This window comes from Temnothorax nylanderi, unplaced genomic scaffold (genome assembly GCF_030848795.1).
Source record: "Temnothorax nylanderi isolate EJ_2023f unplaced genomic scaffold, tnyl_v1.0 TNYL_tig0163_pilon, whole genome shotgun sequence".
Classification (NCBI taxonomy): Eukaryota; Metazoa; Arthropoda; class Insecta; order Hymenoptera; family Formicidae; genus Temnothorax; species Temnothorax nylanderi.
The window spans coordinates 255,374-277,199 of record NW_027249225.1 but is presented as its reverse complement, the minus strand read 5'-3'; the positions used below and the strand labels follow the sequence as shown (position 1 = coordinate 277,199).

The 21,826-nt window shown below is 35.1% G+C and overlaps 1 protein-coding gene across 2 annotated transcripts in view; it reads right to left on the bottom strand.

Annotated features, from left to right (window-relative positions):
- The window catches only part of LOC139777782 (uncharacterized), a 56,294-nt gene that overhangs the window by 18,025 nt on the left and 16,443 nt on the right, over nt 1–21,826 (bottom strand). For both annotated transcript variants that reach the window (XM_071715392.1, XM_071715391.1), the window contains 2 exons: nt 7,130–7,220; nt 4,654–4,777 (listed from right to left, as the gene is read on the bottom strand). In XM_071715392.1, coding sequence (XP_071571493.1) covers nt 4,654–4,777; nt 7,130–7,220 — 215 coding nt within the window. The remainder of the gene's footprint in view (nt 1–4,653; nt 4,778–7,129; nt 7,221–21,826) is intronic.

The window sequence follows — 21,826 nt, the reverse complement described above, 5'->3', positions numbered from 1 at the left end:
ATTATTCAAAGGAAAAAGATCACCGTGTCCTTACACTCCTTACGAAAATATAATTTTAGCGCCTATTTGTATCAGCTTCATATTCAATCCTACATATATAATTCGCGATCAAAACGATATTTATCCATCATTGTACAAACGAGTTTGTTGATTATACCTATGTATATGATATTCCTATGAATAAGCAAGTAAGTTTTTTGTACGAAATAAAAATTATTCTTTATTCACGTATAATTTGCTCAACTCTGTTGAGCGACTAAAGAAAGAAGAGCTACAAAATAGCATCGAAACATGTGAAGCATGGCACAAAATATATTAACTGATTCGTTTTCTCACAATGCCTGGCTCGTGCCTACTCTAATCGTATAATAATAACTCAATACTCATTTCTGTTATAATGTAGTTCAAATCACTCCGCAACATGGGACCCTTGCTGCGTATATCGATCGCGCCAAAAGGACTGGTGGGAATACAGGGTGCAATTTTCGCGCGCTCCCCATAAGAAACCATAACCCTCAGATCGCCGAAATTATGTCCGTTTGTGCGTGATTCTACCCGCCAATCAGACGCAGCCAAGTTGCGAACATGAGTTTGCTATAACGAGTTGCCTCCCTTGTGTCATTTACAGGGAAACTGATTGCACGTTAGAAAAATTCCAAACATTTAATCTCCCCACATAGTGATGTAATGCAGTAACCGTAATGCACCAAAGAAATTATGAAATTATCAAGAAGAACCATCAATCGCAATGATATCTAATACACAAACATATGTATGTTTTATATTTTATTCTACAGAATGATATTTAGTACATAAAAATATTTAGCCCATGCAAATATAAAAAGCCAGTATGGCAGTCTGTTGAAGACATTTCGATTAACCTCGCTACAGGAGGTTACGATTGCTTTTCTTCGGTATTGTAGTTCTGGTACAGCGGTCACACACTGACAAATTATGATAACAAAGCTAGTAATTCCATTATAATTAGATTAATAAGAACGATGTTCAACATACGTAAAACGAGCTTTGCAGAATGTTCCAACGACACCAACGATACTTTCTGTTCTGTTGACATTCGATCAAATGATTTTTAAACCGTTTTATGCGATCAATTTAAACGAGACGAGCGTTTTGACTACATTATTCACTTAAATGTTATTTTACATAAATTTAGTAACGCATAATTTAGTGTTGGCACAATTTAGTATTATAGCAGAGATATTGTTTAAAATTACAATGCGCGCAATATAATGCGTATAGAATGCCATTTATTCTACTCTCACCTTATTATCTGACCTCTATTACCTTATTACAATATCATATAAATTATATATTTTTATTTTCTATATCTATTAAAATTATTTCGTTTCTTACTTTATGTAAAGAATGTTTATTACACAGCAGCTTCCATATATATATAATTATATCTTTATATATTCAGAACAGCGATGATGACCAGCAATTTGTAAAGTTCATAAGCATAACTAATTAATCTCTATCCAGACATCAGATTAATGTATCCGAAAGCATTAATTTCATTAAGTAATAACACTTGGCCGCATTCAGAAATCGACCTACTGTCAAATTACTGAATGAGCACAGGACAATTTCACTAGTGCGGAAGTCTTCCGTTCCAGTTATTTCGTTACGATTGTGACACTTAGCAAAAAATTAAAAAAATAAAAAGTGTTAATTTTTAGTCAATCTTATTCAATCTCTTGCTTATATCGGAAAACTGTCATCAATTCAATTATTTATCATTTTGCTATTCTGCACAGGACAGAAAATATGAAATATTATATATAATATATATAATTGAAAAAACTTAGTGTTGTATTTACTGATTGTCTAATTTCATCAACGGTATGCACTTCTTTTTTAGATAGCTAATTGTTACATCTTTATTGATACAATTTTGTCAATAATGAGCCTCGTTGAATAATTAATTTTTAAGGGAACAAAGTCGCTGGTTGCTAATTTATTAACGTCAAAGAACTTTCTTAAAAAAAAATTAAATAAATTATATATCAACCAAGTGTTTCTTAGAAATACCTATTAATTTATAAATACTTATGTAAAAATTGATTATACGTATTAGAAATATAAATTCAATACATAGCGATACACAGTATAAAAAAATTCAAAAAATGTAATATAATGTAATATAAATTGAATAAGCATATGTGATAGTCGAATAATAAAAATAGCAAGGTATAATTTTATAATACTACAAACATAGAAAAATTGAAATAAATAGACGTAAATGTTAGTCAAAAAATAAAATATTAAGTACAGTGTTTGGAGCAAATAAACATAATCTGTAGATTAATTAACAATCTTTTGATAACCATGTAAGATTCGAAAATTTCAGAATTCAGATAATCAACGAAAATGTAACGCGGCATCCAAATAACTCGCTAATTCAGCCAAAGAGAGATAAGAACAAATTTGAAAATAAAGGGCAAAATGTGTCCGATACACAGGATGAGGAGGAATGAATGACGAAACGAGCGACAGAGAGAGAAAGACGCCACTCCCCGCGCAAAAATATCCCCGTTAACGATTATCAGCTCCTCTTTCCGTCTCGCGCCTCGTTATATTGTGTCCCCGTCGCGCGCGCAAATTTAGAAACAAAAGACGGGTGGAAAGCGCGTTCTGATTGGCCGTCCGGTCCCTGACTCCTCTCTCTGATTGGCCCGCGGGACCGCACCCATCCTGTAATGGCCGCTTTGTCGTTCCCCGGCACTCTGTGTGTACGCGCCTGCACGCTTCAAGCAGCCTCGACAACCCCGTACCGTCACGATTCCCCTCCCCGCCCTTCAGTCTCCCTCCTACTTGGCTCACCAGCCACCCCCGCCGCTCGCGGCAGCCGCCCTCGTACCTCGAATTATATCAAAATATAATCACTGGCTGCTGCGTACAGGTTGCGTGCATATGTATATGTCTGTATGAAGAGAACGCTCATTCACATATATGTATATACAGAGGTGTCCGAGTCGTGGCCCGCGGGCCATTTTCTCCCACTACAAGCTTTCCCAGTTTCCCCTAGTCTACGATACGAATCGACAAGCGTGATAAGTTAGTGGTAGTGGAAGTGTACAAGCACAGGGTGAGGAATCTCTTAGTTGAATCCACTTAGGCACCTCTGACGTACGATATACACAAGCCGTGTTAATGTGTGTGTGTGTACACGCACGCACGCACGCTCTCGGAGCATCATAGGTGAAAATTACGATGTTGCGATGATACTTGAAGAGTCTCTCTCTCTGTTAAAACAATAAAAGAAAAGAATAGTGGACAGAATTTGAATTTTTAATTGTAAGCATATTTTATTGCCGATATATGTTTTGCTTTGTTTTGCTTCAATTCAACTGTGTATTAAATTTATAGAAGCCGACTGGTATAAAAGCCAAAACACAGACACAGACACACACACACACACACACACACATAATTCTTAGTATTTTTTTTCCATAAATTTATAATTATAATCGAACAATCATCACGTGAAGTATCTCACGAATAACTAGAAATCGTTTATAACAAGTATATTATAACGCATTCCATTGTGTCTAAGTAAAAACAGAAATTAGTTTAATAAACGCTGCCTTTAAAAACTCATTCTTAACTTTAATATAGACCTAACAGTAATGTATATAGCATACTTATTGTCACTAACGCTGAAAAAAGACGGTTTGCTCGACGGCCATATTTTGTGCTTTGCCACATATCACGAGCTTCGCCAGAACACTCGCAGTAGACATCCTCACTTATACAATGACCCGTACGTCATTCGCTTGTTGAAATTGTTCCGAAGTGTCTTGTACAATAGTCGATTTGAATGAAAGATATGGCGTGCGTTTCTCATACATCTGCATTAGACATGTGTGTGTTGCTTCGTGGCGTATAAAGAAGAATTCGTCGATGTAAAATAGGAACGACTAGGAAAGAGATGAAGCACGAGAGGTATAACAAGAAAAAAAGGGGAATGTAAAGAGGGGATACCGGGGAAAAGAGCGAGACAGAAAGAAAGAGAGAAAGAGAACCTCATCGTTTCGGGTTCGCCATGCGGAAACCGATATCAGCCTACTATGTACTTCCCGGATAGGTATGCAATAACTAACCGTTCGCACAGCTTTGGAAAATTCTCTCTTTTATCGTGGCTTTTGGTGCTGTCATACTCTACCCTGCTCTACCCTTGACGATAAATCGCCGATTGTTGCAAAGCCACTGCCAACTGCCAGGCTTGCAACCATCGGCATCGTATTGATAATCTTAATAGTTCGCAAAGGGAAAAAGTAGTTAGGAAGAATCTGTATAAATCTTATTATAGATAATCGTTTTCGGTATAGCACATATCATAGCACAGTGCACAGTGGCACGAATAGTTTCCTGTTTATTTCAGTTTTTGGAAAATTAATCATATACATAAATAGCCATGTATAAATGCTCCACACACATTTATTGCTATAAATGAAGACTCCAACGGGAGTCTCAATTTCTAATAGTAGCACGTTCTAATTTTGACTTAATATATTAACTTACTTGCCTATATGATTGTTTCAACGATAAAAATGCCCAGGTCAATTTCATCTCGCTATATGAAACTATGGCAATTTATACGCAGAAATAAATGTTCTAATTTTCGCTTACCTGTATCCTGTCTTCGGGTAGATCAGTCCTCAGGCTTAGCATTTCGCGGGCGTAGACGTCAGGATAATGGGCTTCCTTGAAAGCTGCCTCCAGCGCCTCCAGCTGCTGTGACGTGAAGATCGTCCTGGAGCAACAACCACATGAACCTAGTTATATGCCATTACAGACCTTCTACCTTAAATCTACCCTAGTCTCTCGCGAAAGACTGAAAGATAATTCAAGTAACATGTTCGCGGCGTTTATATATAAATATCAAAGCCAGAAGTATCATCTTTATTATCTTTATTAATTACTTGACCAGCAAAGTAACATTTTATAATAAGCAAATGTTTTTTTGCAACAAATGCGTTAGATTAAAATACACTACATACTTAAATCTGAGTCAAACTAGAAATTTATAAGCATTACCATTGCACGATTAATAAACGTCAAATCATAAGCCTGTACGATTTTCTCGTGGACGCATGCATCAAGTATTGAATATTAATAAATATTAATTAATACATCTGTAAATATTGTATAGGTACTTGATAGGTATATTACATAAATATAGTAAATGTATTTTTCATCAGAAGGAGAAACAAATAATTGCGAGATTATGTTCATAACTCAAACATTTGTGAGCAAGAAATCAAAAAAGAAATTTATATATGCAAAGAGGGAGAGCGGGGACAGATGTGTTTTATTTCTATTTTTCTATTATTCTATTATTCCATTATTTGAACGGCATTATTATATTAATCGAACATATAATAACAATATTAATATTTATATAAAAATGACAGAATACATGTAGTTTTGCGTTGGCAACGATAGAAATATTAATTTAATTTAATCGTCTCGATTTTATCTCTCGATAATACTCTCGAAGCTACTCTCATTCTTGTTAACATGAACATTTCGCATCAGCATGTAGCAGTCGCCAAGTCTATTTTCCTAAATGACCGCAAGTACCTATAATATATTCCGTCATTAGCTTACAATTAGTTGCAAACGGGCACACGTTTTGTCGATGTAGATACACATACAATGTAGAAACGAGAGACGAGGCGGACGCGTCAGTAACCAATGATTACTTCGTTTCTTCTTCTTTTTCATAAGCAAGATGTATAACTCTACAACGCGCGATGGACAGTCGATGGTAGACGAGTGTCCAGCCAGAAGGCGCGTATGCGCGTGATACGACAGAAACTGGAGAAGCGAATTTGACGGCAAGATGTCCAATTAGTCTTGCGATTCGACAAATTGTAGGTTGCGCGGAGAACGAGCTGGCATCTGCCTTTGTGGGCCGAACGAAAGCTTCGAAATTGAAAGTCATTTCCCGGACGATCATCCGCTCGTTAAGCGGACACGCGAAAATCACCGACAATTTTGCTTCAGTTTTGTGCTCGTTCAAAGACTGCCGTGTAATCCTTTCGAATTCTACGGGATTGATTTCGAATCTTTGAACAGTGATTGTGTCAAAATATCAAATTGCGTTGAAATAAGTGCTAATTTAAAATTTGTAATGTTAGAATATGTTTTTATGAATAATTATTTCATCTAATTTTATTTATTGCAATTAGAGGATAATACAATAGCCTTTATACATGTAATAAAATATTGTTTCCTTGCTATAAATGTAATTATGCAGAATGTAATTCCACAAAGATTTTTTTTTCTGAATTTGAATCGTGTTTCTTATGTTAGAATATAATTCCATTTTTTAAACGTAAAATAATATATAATATTCCAATTATAATATTTCTGCGGGTAGCAAGAGAATTTTTTCATTTTGTGTTTTTGAATTAAAGTTATATCCATAAGATTATGTGAAAGTGTGATTACAGAAGTATGTACATGATAAATCTTTTGTAACATCACCTTTTAATATAACATTATTAGTCTGTCTCTTAATATATATGACACACTACATAAATAATAAAAATTTTAATGTAGAAAATATTGCTACGTTTCAAATACACTTATATTATGTTTTGTATCGTTCAGTTCTGTAATCGCGTCGAGACTTTTATACAGTTAAAAACATAAAAGTTAAGCTCTCTGTTTGTTTAAACACCGTACAATTATCTCCCGCAAAATTTGTAATTGCATTCAGATGTTGATTGTATAGGCAGTTGTTTTAAATAACATTTATCGAACAACATAATAATTGAGAGTGCGAAAGGGTTGTGTAATATTTCATTTTACGTTTTGAATTTCAATTGGATACCAAAGTTATTTTACATAGAATAATAGCCAAATATTCCATTACTGCATGCAGAACCAAAAAGTAAATTAGAAACTTTCAACATGTAGTAATACAAAACAACAGAACTTTTAAACTTTTAAAGGAAGAAAATGTTTCCTAATTACAAATTGCTATCGATGGACACAGATATTTTCATAATTACAGTATCGAATAGTTTTTATTTCGTATGAAATAACGCGGCCCAAGGCAAGAAAGACATAGTTAAAGTTTCTGTCAGAGACTCACCTATGACGACGTTTCTTCTTCTTTTTTTTACTAAAACCTGAGAGCCCATCTACCGTGAAATCTTTCCCTGATTCTATGTTGTGTCCAACACCTGTAATAACAAAAGAACAAATATGAATCTATAATAACGTTTGTTATGATTATAATTGTTCCATAACTTCAAGAAGATAGAAGTATATTTATATGTGTATTTATTGTTACGTATCGCAATTTTATTCTTTAGCGAAAGATAAAAATCAAAACATAATTATGATGCCAAGCACGCGTTAAATTAATGGAATTAATTGTTTGTTCGCTACAAAAATCAAAGATGTGTCGAGATTAATATTTTACTGAATTCGTAGCTCATTATTTGATAGCATTATCTGTAATTGATGATTATACAGCTCTGTATGTTGAAGCTGCACATACATAACGTATCAAATTACCTATTATACCAGACTTGGCAATGATTCGGACCTAGAATACCAATCTAGTATGTGTCTAAAAAGTGAGTTTTGCATTTCCGTGATTGCTTCCTCATCAGTTCATTCCTTTCTGCTTCACTTTGTTCTATTATGAAAATATCAAACAAGCTAACCCAATATTTTATTCTTAAATAAAGTTTATTTGTTTAACACTATTGCTTTCTCGAAACAAAAAAAATTTGTTGTAAATAAATTTGAAGATTAAACGTTAAGAATAAAAACGTTAAAAATAAACGTTAAGAAATAATTTTAAACAGTTTGTTTAATTTGACTTGTATAATTAATGTATAAATTGTATCAACTGACTTCTCAATTATTCGCTATGCGCACATTTTTATCGAAGAAATTGTACATCACAATAATACATCTACAAGCTATGAAATTTCTCTGAAACAATTATCGCCTCTACGCAATGGCAATAATGGCAATTTTTCCCGTCCAACAAGTTGATACGCATAGAGCGCATAACATCCGTGGAAGCTCGTTTGAATGAAATCCGGCTGCGAATAAAACCGCTAGCCAAAAATAATTAAATTATTAATTGTAAATTAATGTCGCATTAACGAGCAAAAAACACCCTGGAGTGTTGCCTATGCGCAACAATGGACTCTTCCCTAAGGGTAACTCTCGTTACTATCGTTCCCGCTGTCGCTGATACTGCCAGTGGCTAATTAACTAGTAATTAAGAGCTAAATTCCAATTATGCGTGCCCCTCGACTAATTGGAGTCGGAAACGTTCGCTGACGTCATCATTAGTACATAGGAAATTGGTCCATTTTCGACACATTTTCTGGCTTAGCCGACATTTCGACGCTGTTTTCACGCCAAGTATAGACATTTTTTTGAATTATTGAATTAAATTGAATATTATTAAATTCTTTCGTAACATATATAGTTATTGTAACAATTTGCGTTTATATTATGATAAGAAGTAATGCAAACTTATGTTTGCTCATATATATACAAAATTGTATTCCCAATGCAAGCAAATGTTATTGCGAAATATCTTAATGGCCGAGTGCTGAGTAAGACTGAAAGAGATCTATGCTTATTATTATAATGAACAAATGGTGATTTATTGGCTAAATTATCATAATCGAGAATATCTAACTAGCACATGTGGTCGAGTACATTCAAATGTAGCAATTGGAGAAAAAATGGCGGAATGTGGCAAGGAAAGAAAAAATATATATTTCAAGCTCAAAGTACGGCAACGTTTATAGTTCGCGCGATGCATTGTTTGCCGTTCTTAAAGAGGCCTCTTTAAACTCCCCCGGTTTTCCACGTTGCCTTCTTGTTCCGGGTTTTTAAGTACGCTCGTTTACTTGAAGCCGTCGAATCAATCATCCTGCTTGCATCAGAAACGTAATATCGCGCTAAAGCAAGGATTTTCACGATTTACGTCGAAAAATTTTGTGTTTTCTTATGTTAAGAAATAAAAGTGAAAAGAAAAATGGCATTAAAGTTATTAATTGTAATTTACTGAAATTTGGCGTGAAAAAGATTCAATTTAGAAGAGATCTAAAATTATTATATATCATTCTGAATTATATTCGTAACCATATGGCTATAGTGTTCAACGTGAAAGTGATCGATATCGTGCGTATGGGAAAACGTCTAAATAGGTATGGTATGTCGCGTCGCTTAAGTAGGAGTACGCAATCGAATCGATTAATCAAATCTAGGCTATTATGCGAACAGCTACGCGTATGCATTGATGTATGCATTAATACGCGGAACATTAGCCAGATCATCTAATTCGCCCTGGACCTAATCCCGTAATACCCTCGATATATATCGCAACCTCCCTTCAGAATTTCTTTCCCAAAGGGTACAAGCTCTCGAAAAATAATTACTCGTTCAGTCTCTCAACGCAGTATTGGACATTAAAGCTCTTATCGTATTACGCCGACTTGTTAGGAAGGTATCATAATATATCCAATTTTGTGCTTATTAATATAAATTATATTCGCTATTATGATTTTAAGAATTTTTAATAGTTAAGAATAATTTAGAGCTTTATTGATAATAATATCCATCTGTGACGCTTCGCTATTAGAATAAATTTTGATGTACTATGAAATAATACTATGAAATAGTATTCTTAAAGATAGCATTTTAACACACACTGCCAATAATCTCGAAATTTTTAATGAAACGTTTTTAATTATTCTAAAATAAAGAGAATATTCCTTTAATATATGTATACATTTTTTAATCATACATCCGCGCGCTAACTCGCCCGAGATTTTCAAATTACGGATATATTCATACATTAGATGTTAGATATTAGATACAGCCATTAAAAGTCGACAATTCGAAGGTTGTCTCGCATGTTAAAAGAGAAGTAGCTTTCTAGCTAAATGTATTCATGCTACACACACTTTACACGCTCGGGGAAACCCCAAAATATATACATGGATGTGCGATCAGAGCAAACGGGGGATGTGCGTGTACGCGCGGAAAGACCCGCGGAGAGGGTTGCCACCAGTGGTGTGATGTGGTGGGTTACGCTCGTCCGCGTCTGATGGTGTGCGTTAGCGGCGGCTGCGGGATGGTTGCCATCGGGGGTGTACCTGTGTTCGTAGCAGGCCGGTTACCAGGCAACCGACAATAAGGAACGTGGATGGCCAATGGCGGCCCTCAAAATACCCCTTCGTCTAACACGGCTTGTTTCCCGTGCTAAAGAGCGAGACAGAAGCAGGCTTTCGCTTTAGTAGCTGTTAAAGCCTTAAGTTTCGCGTCGGACCGCTCATGTCGAAACCTAGTCTCAGAGCTCAACTTCTTGGCTTTCCGGATAATTGATATTCTAATTCAATGCTGTACACCATTGATAATTATTTTTCTTATCTAAAGGTGAAACAGTTGGAGATAAATGTGTGTGTGTGTGTGTGTGTGTGTGTGTTTTCAACGCTTTATCAGTAGAATTGAGAATCTACATAGATGCAGAAAAAAAAACAAATTTCTTATTTTTTTAGCACTTTTTTTCAATTCTCGAATTTTGCATTTACCTATGCAAAATAAAAACATTGTTTTAATTCTGTCTACGAGACATTTTCATTCTACATAGCCAAATGTGAAGGAGTAGCACAGAAAAATGCTTTGTCTCTCTAAAGACAAAGATTAAAAATACTAAAAAGGGAAGTATTAAGAATAGGAAAGTTTGAGTCATGATAGAAATATTAATATATTGAGATTCGAACTCATATGGTTACTATTACAATTACATGAATTATTAATTCCACAACAATGTAAATAAATTCTTTTTTAATGGAAATGTCCAAAGTTTTTGCCATGTTCGTACTAACTTTGTATTGAATAAACTAGTGACCAATCGTTTTAAATTTTAGATTGTTCTGCTAACTATTTCCTATATTTCAAAGTAACTTCAAACAGTCTTTTGATCGTGTGCAAGTACCGTTGTATGTCCACTATCGGCTTTAAATAATGGGATTGCAGTTTGCACGACCTAACGTATCGCGTTTTTGTCTGTCCCTAGCAGTAACTCGAAAGACCAGGCATTCCGTTTTACGCGCGGACAAAAATTGACGTTCCAGAAAGAAAGAAAGAGAGAGAGAGAGAGAGAGAGAGAGAGAGAGAGAGAGAAAACGGAAAAGAGAGAACGAGTTTACATCCAGCAAATGGAAACGCGTCAAGTGTTACGAGCGAGGAAGGGCGGCACGTCGTCGTGTCGTTACATAGTGGGCCGTGTGTATGATGGTCCCATGAGGGACCAAGGTAGCGTGTAGCACACCCTTGGGACGTCTTCTGCTATCACTTGTGCATTAAACCTGGATACTAATCCCAAAATTTAATTTGGAAATCTTTTCAGGCCCACTCGCCACGCCGCTCGCGATGTGTACGCGTCGCAGAGACATTTTAGACTGTGAATTACCCGTTCTTTTGTACGTGGTAATTGAAAATTTGTTTCCGCCTTCTGCCTTCCTCCCTCTTTGCCGTCGCGGTATGAAGAAGGGATAAATAGCCTTTTGTTGATTTACGCGCAAATTGCCTCGTCGCAAGGTGAAATGACTCAACTCGAACACACATTCTCATTTCCGCCTACTATTTTCAATCACAAATCAATTGTATCAATCACAAAATATGACATGACTAATTATAAAAATGCATGAGAGACAAATTAGCGATTTAATTAACAAATTTGTGGACAATTTTCTATATAAAATTATTTCTGTACAATTATGTTCTAAAAGCAAATTACATTAGCGTTACGACAGCTTCTTTTTTTGTATAAAGTATTATTCGCAAAACTTATTAAAGATAACTACTTCTTGCATTATTTTAAAATACTTACGTGCATATAATAAATATGAAAAAGCATTTTTAACATGTGAATTACTTTTTGATAGATAAATATTATTTACAATTATAAATATATATATATATATATAAATTAAAGAAAACAAAAATTGAAAAAAGATAGCAGACAAAATTAATCTAATATGCATGCGAATTTTCATAGTTTACTAATGTAAGAGAAAAAGATGTTTACTTGCTTATAAATGTTATAAAAGTCATCAGTGCATCGTTTGCGATAAATTGCGTTGCTCTAATGGCCTTTGATTCAACGAAATCGCATTACTCGTCGATTTTGTACGCTGTCACTAACTTTAGTTGCACCTCACTGTCAACCCCTTATTTCTATTTCTTATATAAAAAAATTATTTCAAATTTATTTTAACCTTGACACCTTTTCGACACATAAATTCTTTACGCAGAGATTTTTTTATATACTTACATAATATATTTTAATACATTTAAAATATCGAATAAGATTGGAAAATTGTCAATAGTAGGTACCACACTATCATAAAAGATTTTATTATCGAATGATAAAAAAGTATCTTTAAGATATCTTCCATTTAACGCAGATATAATAGAATTGAATAAACAATTTCATAAAAATCAGGAATTGTTAATTAAAATTAATCTGTGACTCGTAATTGCCGCATGGACTAACATGGTGTATCGACACCAAAAGCGTCTAGGCGCCAATCGCTGAGGCGTTCCTTAAAAATGCATCGAACTCGGAATTATTCATAGAGTACATGAAACGTGTAACGCGGTCGTTTACATAGTCGGAAGGGGCGAATGGAGCGTATTCGAGCGTAGTCCAAGTCTAGATACATCCCGAGGGATGTTTCGGTGGATTAGGTACCCTCCATCCTGCCAGTTTTGTTGCACCATGCTACAGTGCGTAAAACACTTGTAACGGACCGACCAGTAGCTTTAGGGTAAACTGCTAATGCTCCCGCGATGTTTTTGGAGTCGGATTAATTTGGTTAATTCGATCGTCGAGTTCTCTGGAGAATCACGCGCTGCATAAAAGCCTGCGATTTCTTTCGCTTTTGATTAGTCCAGTGCTAAGTAGGTCTCAACAAGAACAGACTTTATACATATGTATAATGATAGACGATGTATATTCTATTGGAAAAAATAGAAAATGAATTAATTTTACATTTATCTTGAACATTTGTGGAAAGCTTTAACTTCTATGTCAAAGATATATATTATTTTTATCTTCTATATACCCAGGAGAATAATTCTATTTCTTGGATTAGAATTTGTCATTAATGTAAGGAATAGTGCATTATAATATATTATTAATTATAAATAAATTAAACAAATTAATATAAATTTATTTTTTGCGAGTTATCTCCAGCATTATTATTAATTCAGGTATATAAAACTGGAGTTTGTGAATAAAAACAGTCAATATGAATACGATTAAACCGATTATATAATAATAAATTTCAGATATGAATGAATAGCTCTCGGGACCTTTTTCAATTTTCAACATTTCGTTCTATTTCTCTTTTTCTTGACAGAAATTTCACGCCTCCCGTGTTTTTACAAGTGTAATTCAGTCCATTCTCATTCTCGCGATGGTCACGTGCGAAATTTGAGCCTTTAAGAACAGTATGAATATTGTGATGTCCGTACATTCAAGTGCCAGGTAAGAACAAAGAGCGAAGTGTTGATTGCCCGAAAACACAGCATTTTTTTACGATGTTCTTAAATTTTGTTCCTGTGAATGCTATGAAAAGAAATGCAAAAATGTCTTAATTACCCATCCATAATATAGCATTATTTTTGTGTGAAAATGGACAGAATAAAATAATTATATTACAAGAATAATATAAATACATAAGAATTTGTTAAAATTTTTAGTAAAAATGTCGAGAAAAATGTTAATAAATATTTTTTTTAGCAACGTATAAATTATTATAAAAAGAATTATATATTTTAATTAACTTGACATTTCTTTATATTAACATCGAGTTTTTCTTAATCAAGAGAAAATGTGAGAGTATCTAAAAGAAATAGATAGCACGATCGGTCATAATCTTTTGTCTACACTACACAATTTGATATTCTTTTTTATTTCGAGTCAAATAACAAAAAGAAGAAAGAAATACTGATAGATTCGACGCATACTTTGAACAGGATATTCAAACAAAGAACACGAAATTTTTGGTAGATGGTCTCCTGGAAAACGAGGGACGCCCGGACGCTGACGTCTTAGCAATCCCCGAAATAAATTCACTTCCAGCACGTGTGCGGTACAGCGGTACGTAGGGCGCCCCTTATGTAATGTACCAATAGAGCAAGAGAAAGAGATACCGAGAGGAAGAGAGAGAAAACGGAAAAGGGAATGAGAGACCAACGACGAGAGAGACAGAGAGAGAGAGAGAGAGAGAGAGAGAGAGAGAGAGAGAGAGAGAGAGAGAGAGAGAGAGAGAGAGCAACGCGACTACCCCTTTCGACTGGGCAGTAGCGGCATAAGTCAGGAATTCCTGGCACGCAGTATATTGCGCGGGGATGGAGGCGCGGCGGTTATAAGCTATAGTCCCAGGCGTGGCATGGCATGCACAGCCATTTACTTCATTATGTCATTAAGCTTAATGGCCCTGGCCCTAACACGACTCTAGGCTATAGCCACTTCTACAGTCCGTCCCCATTAATTCCCCTCACTCTCCTCGTCTCCTTCCGCTATTACCACTGTCGCCACTGCCGCCGCCGCCGCCACCTCCTGTCCACCCACCACGGTGCACTGTCGGAAGCCATCCTCGCATCACTCTCGCAATGAGCATTGACTTTACATCAATGACCAAAGAAATTGTTGACCGTTATCATGGAAAGTTTAGCATCCTGACAGCTGGACTCGGCGATGTACGACGTAAACAAAGGAATAAATCGCAGTAATACGTGGTCCTAAGCAGGACTTTGGACAAAAATACACTATTCTATAGGAATTATATTACATAGATATTTATCATTTACTTGTATGTTATGCTTATTACATTTACCAAATTATAACGCAATTTGTATATTTTTACATATTGAGAGCCTAAAAACTCTTTGAAAAACAATTTGTAACCGGATTTTACAATACTTTAATTAATATTACATTTAAATTATAAAAGATTGTATTATATATTATTTTAAAAATGTTTAAATATTCTGACAAGTCTAACTATATTTTTCTCTCTTTTTTACGTGTATAAATAAATATACAAATATCCTTTTAATTTAGAAAAAAATTCAGGTAAAGTGCTTGACGACTGTACAATGTTTGTATGTACTTCTTGTCATTTAACGTTGATATTCAGACAATTTATCCTAATTAAAACAGTTATGTGTGAATGATATGGAATATCACGCGGATGGAATAATTATGATAAATAACAGAGCTTTTGCAAATAATATCATTAAATGTCGAAAACCGAGCGAACAGTGAATATACGAATTGAGACATTTCATGATTCAATGAATTCATAATTATTTGGATAGTGCACGCTTATATTTATTGTACCGTTAATATCATTATTTAATTGCTAAAGTGCTAGAATTAACCATCTCATTAGTAGAAGAAATTTTAATCGTAAAATAGCGTAAAACGTCAAAAATTTAATATATATATATATATATATATATATATGTATAAAATCCAACTATATATATATTAATTTAAAATCAAAATCTTTTATACAGAATATGACTGAAACAGTAATCACGATTGTTTAACTCAATTATTTTAACACATGTCTCTCTTCTCTTGAAGTAATAAAGAGCGCATACTTGTGAAACCTGATTATACTATCTGCTTTTATTATCTGCTCGACCTGGCTAAACAGCATTATACCAGACTTTACGAAAACTCTGAAAGTAGTCTATCCCAAGCAACCGCAATACGGCGTTCTAAAGACATATGTAACGTTTCAGGAAAGTGTTGACTGTCGGCTGTTTTCGATGTAACTTTATATTTCTGAACTTGTGCTGCATATTTTGTTTCTTGGCGCCAGACAAAGTTACGCTTGCATATGCTGATCTAAACATAGCTCGCGAACCATCAAATACAGGCTGAAGTAAGAGAAAAGGTAATATTACGGAAATCTATTTTGTTCTTTTAATATCCTACAGATTGGTGATTTTATTTATATCTCTTTAATATCAGTAATCTTATACATGTTACAATACATTAATTTGTAGGAAATTTAATTGATTACATAATGCAATGCAATAGAAATAAAAATAGTAGTATAAAACCTTTTTAATAAATTTAAGCACAAGCTGAGAGAGAGAGAGAGAGAGAGAGAGAGAGAGAGAGAGAGAGAGAGAGTGAGAGAGGGAGAGAGGGAGAGAGACGGAGAAGAATGTCTCAAAAATAATTTAATAAAGTAATGTAGAATTCTATACAACAATAAATGTAATAATTATAATTATAAAAACTAATCGTTAATTTTACTATTTATATATTTTTATACTTAAGTTTCACATTATCTCTTAATGTTATATTTAACTTATGCCGATTGTCATGACGCTTTATAAGAAGAATGTGAAAGTTCTTTAATTTTAGTAAAGGGTGCCCCAGTATCGGTACTATGGAAGAAACTTAACGATCAGACCAAATTCTTTAACGTCACGTTGACTCCCCTCCAGATTAGTAAGAAGAGTCTAATTGTCTCTTTAAAGAGAGAAAAAGAGGGGGAAAAGGGAGGGAGGAGGAGAGGAGAGAGAGAGAGAGAGAGAGAGAGACCTTTCAAGCTTTGTAACTCCTTTCGTTACAAATTCATGAAGCGCAGAAAATACATCCCTTAGAAATCTCGTTGAAATTAGCGCAATTAATTACCGGTGTGAATTCTTGAGGGAATAACAGAAGACAATGCAACTTAATAATTTATTTTATATTGATTTCGACAATATCAAACTCGAGAATATTGAATTGATTTATTTTGCTGTAATATGAATACAACTACTAGACAACAAAAGTAAGAACAAGCAGCAAATATGATTAAAAAATTAATTAAAAGAGATCGTGCACACTATTAATTAATTTGATAAAAATCTTGCATCATATATAAAATAAAATCAGTCATCATACACAGACGTCAAGTATGTAGAACATCGTACACATAGACAATAACGTCTTACTACATTGTCTACATTGATAAGAGTGACATTTTCATAATTTTTGCGATTATCATCATGAACAAAATAAAATTATCCAAAATGTAGGACGCTATATAAATTTTTTCAGAAACAACGGTGTCCAAGGAAGATTTACATCGCGTTTTCGTTCTCTGATTTTTCGTCCCATCCTCTTTCGCTCAATAGAACGCGCTCATCGTGGAAAATCGCGCCTGTGAAAAGGTGTGAATCTCCGGTCCTCGAAAAAGCGCGACAATACCCATGGTGCCGGACGCACAATGAACCCTAAACCCACAATGTAGTCACTGTATCCGCATAGAGGATAGAGTACAAGCAGGGGTGGAAAAGGGCCCTCTCTCTTCCCACTACCCTCGCCCGTCTACCTTTCTTCGCAATTCCGCCTCGAGGAGTCGAGGATGGCCCGGACGTGCTCTTGACGGTGCATTTTCAGGCGCGCAATATTTATACGAGTCGTGTATCGCTTTAAAGCGCCAACCCATACAGTGTAACCCAAAACCCCCACGTAAAAAATTTACCCGACACACCACATGTAACCACCGCCACCGACCGTACATGTCAAAATATTTTCTGAAGCGAGAACTTGCCTCTTCGCACCTCCTTTCTTCATTCCACTTCTTTCATCCTTTAAATGTATATGAATTATCTTAGAGAGGGTTTCTTTTAATTGTTCATAAATAAAAATTAAAAGCAGAAACAGTTTTTTTATTGGGTCTGATTCGTACCGATTAATCATTTTTTATAATTTTAAAATAATATATTAAATAAATTTTAGATAAATTTTTAAATAATATAAAATACAAATATATTTTTTCTTTAATTATTGTATTTGTGTGTGTGTGTGTGTGTGTGTGTGTGTGTGTGTGTGTGTGTGTGTGTGTGTGTGTGTGTGTGTGTGTGTGTGTGTGTGTGTGTGTGTGTGTGTGTGTGTGTGGTAAAATTAAATTCGCTTACAAAATATAATTATAAATAAAATATCTTTGAAAGAGAGAGAGAGAGAGAGAGAGAGAGAGAGAGAGAGAGAGAGAGAGAGAGAGAGAGAGAGAGAGAGAGAGAGAGAGTTGAAAGAAAATGTGTAATTTGTACATGTCCCATAGAGGCATAGAATGCAAATAAACACATACAAATCCGCGACATCGACATATGCGTAGCACTGAACACACGTATATTGTCTCTATTGTGTGACGGGCGTGGGACAGGACATGGCGTCCTGCTATTCAGGTTGCCTTTTGTCACGACCAGCTGAGCCAAAATGGCCTCCAGGTGATGACGTCACAATTTCACATACTCTACGCAATGCGTACGCAGATCCTGCCTACGACGACTCAGCCGAGAAATTCACTAAAAGTATCAAGAGAACACGAGCGATGAAAAAACCCAGAAGTTCTTAAATTTCTGATTTTTTTGAATGCAAATCTATATCATCTGTCTAATCAATAAAGAATATAAGTATAATATATACGTGTTAAGTTTAACGATCAGCCCCGTTCTACTCAAGCGATTCAAGATGTTATTGTTTTTTTCTGACAAAATATAAAAAAAGCTATTATTTAGATTAAGTAAAAACATACATGAGAACAATTGCACGTGAACCCTCTCAACGTCACCCATTAAGAAAAACTTGTTGCAACTCTTAACAAATTTCCATGTCCAACTGTGTTACAATTCCATGCAGACACGAAAGAACCTCCGGCAGCAGTGACTGTTACTAATTAAGGGTAATTTTAACGTGCGTGTTAATTCTTAATTAATATCTTTGTTTCCTCCTAAGTAACGTAGATTCCGTCAGCATATATCATACATCTCTATCATTTTTAGTTACACCTCTCTCCCTTCCTCTTCTATTCTTTCTTGTTTCTTCTTTTTCTGTGCTCTTATTATGATATCCTCTCCCTCGACAAAGTTTGCTGAGTAAAAAGAAGCGGTTGCAAGCGAGAGCACATTCGTACCTGGAATCGTTATCGCCATTACAATCAGCCATAAACTGATCAAAAAAAAAAGAAGGTAGAAACACTCTTTATAAGAGTTGACAATCATAGTAGGAAGTCGGATTCGAAAGATTTCATCTCTATAGAGTCACTTTCTGACTTTAACTCGCTTGCTGCTTGACCAAAACACCCCTTCCGCCACATTTGATATTTCACGATTTCACGACTTCACGATGTCACGATGTCACGATGTCATCTTCATAAAACCGATAGACCAAAGATATCCGAGACTAGGTCATTTTTCATTCTCTATGTCCGCTTTGTTCTTATATTAGTCTTATATTAGCCTTATATTAGCCTTATATTACCGTCACTTACATAAAATTATCATGGCACTGTTTGTAAATGGGTATTTTCTGTTAATCAATCTGTTGCTAAATACTTGTTCTTATTTTCTCCCATTCCATTTTAGTTATTTGTATATTAATCGATATATCATTAATCTGCAGATAATTATTAATATTGGGTGATGAAAATTTTAATCGTTAAAAATTAGTCGTTACAATGTGTCTATTTTAGAAAAATTATTCAGTTATTTCGTATACATAATATGCTTTGAAAAATAAAAGAATGTTTATTTCTCTATAGACTAGTATAGACACTTGAGCCAACTTTATATCACGCAAAGCATGTATGGATATGGAAAGACATATCGGGATAAATATGTAATATGTATAGCGTATAGGCCTTTAGAACGGAAACCGTTTTACGACAAAAATGTTGGCAAGACTCTCGTATTCAAGCGCCAGTAATCAGGCACGAGCTCCTTCATGGTCGAACGCACTTAATTTTTTATAGAAGAAAAATACGAGCCACATCCCTGCTTCGCTCTCTATGTCTTACGCCGACTTCCAACTTCGATTTTCACCGTCCCTTCCTAACTTCGCTGCTATCCGCGCTTCCGCCTCCTTTTTGTCCCGCCATCCCCGTCTCGGGCTTCTCTAGTCGTGCCGAGACGCACACAATTTCAAAATCGTTTATAGAAACCGGGCTTTATTCTCTCCTCGTCGTGCGTCTCGCGAGTTACCGCCGTAATTCCCTGTTCCGTCGCTTGTCCTCCCCTCTCCAGCTGTCTTGTGCGTTTCTTTTCACGGAGGAAATTTCTAGCGGACGATGAAATCGATACGAGAGGAAACGAGATGATTGGATTGGAGTACGGGAATGCTTCTGGCACTCCTCTAAACGCTCCATAGCACGCAGCCCCTTTCGACGGGGCAATCGTGGGTCTGTCTGAAAATACAGACTCCTTGCAATAACGTGTTTGAAGTATGGTAAGCGTTAATGATGCATCGCGATGCGTCTAGAGTACATATTAATGTAACATTTTATTAAATGAAAAATATATATATAGGTATACATCTACATATACATATATGATGCGTATATATATATATCTCTTTTTCTTTAGTTTTAAGTTTCTTTAGTTTTAAGTTGCGTTGTTACTTTTAAGTTGCGTTATGTTATTTTTAGTTTAAGTCGCGTTAGTTATGTAGAAAGTAACATACATCTTTGTTACGACATTCTTTGATTTTTGATTTTTATTTTATATTCTTTTATTTCTTTTTACGTTTCAAGTATGCTATGTTGTATCCTTGCCCTTTAGCTTATGCTTGGGCATAAATATATATCAATCAATCAATCAATCTCTCTCTCTCTCTCTCTCTCTCTCTCTCTCTCTCTCTCTCTTTCTGTGTGTGTATGTGTTTTGTATAGAATAATGTCTCAAAGCTGGTTAATTTATTCATAACTAACTCAATTTGATTCCAAACTAAATTCTTTTAAGGTTCCTAATTGTTAAACAACAGCTCAGTATGAAATTTAATGCATTACAATAAAAAAGTATTATTTTCCGTGTTTTTATATATAAATTATACATACAATATATATAAAGCAATGAATATCGATAATAATATTAATATTCATTTCTGCAGAGATGTTATGATACCTGGCAACATTAAAAGAAAATTTTATAAATTACATTACTATACACAATTTTGAGGATCAATATTTATTAGACGAAGCAATCTTCACACTTCTTCACGAACGTACGATATCTTCTTTTGGCGAGTCCGAGATGTTTTACGTCAGACACGTAGAAGCTGCCCGCGACGGCGGACACCTAGTAACGAGGGGCTTTCTGTCGGAATTGGTTGTTTTAACAACTGTGCAGCACTTTGAGATGCGAGAGAGTTTTGCGTAAGACAGACAAAGACACAAAGAGAGAAAGGAAATGTAGCAAGAAAGGAAGGGGAGAGAAATGGGGGCGGAAGCAGAACGTAGTGTGGAGGAGCTCCCAAATAAAGTGGATGGGCGAGAAAATATGCGGTTCTCGCGAAAACGCGTTTCTGAGGTATGAGAGTTACGAGCTTAATAGTCCAATTTGCCGGCAAAGGAAAATACCGCAGAGAATCCTGCAAGTAAAAGGAGACTTGCGTAGCCGGCAGTAGCCGCCTCTGGCGGTAGCAGCGATGCTGCGCGAAAAAGACTGCTAGAAAATTGAAGATGTACGGAAACACGATGTAGAATGATGTAGAAGTGAAACTTAACCGTCTAGCGTTGTCACTGATTTTTCGCAAAAGAAATTGCAAAGTTTCTTTGGCACCGATTCGATATATATTGTATCGATTATTTGTATAGACAGAAAATTTTATAACTTACAATTAGATGAAAATATCGGAAAAATTAACAGTAAAATACTATAAAACAAAACTAAAAGGTTATGCTTTCAAAAATAAGTGCAATCGTGGAAATTAAGTAATGTCTCTACCTTG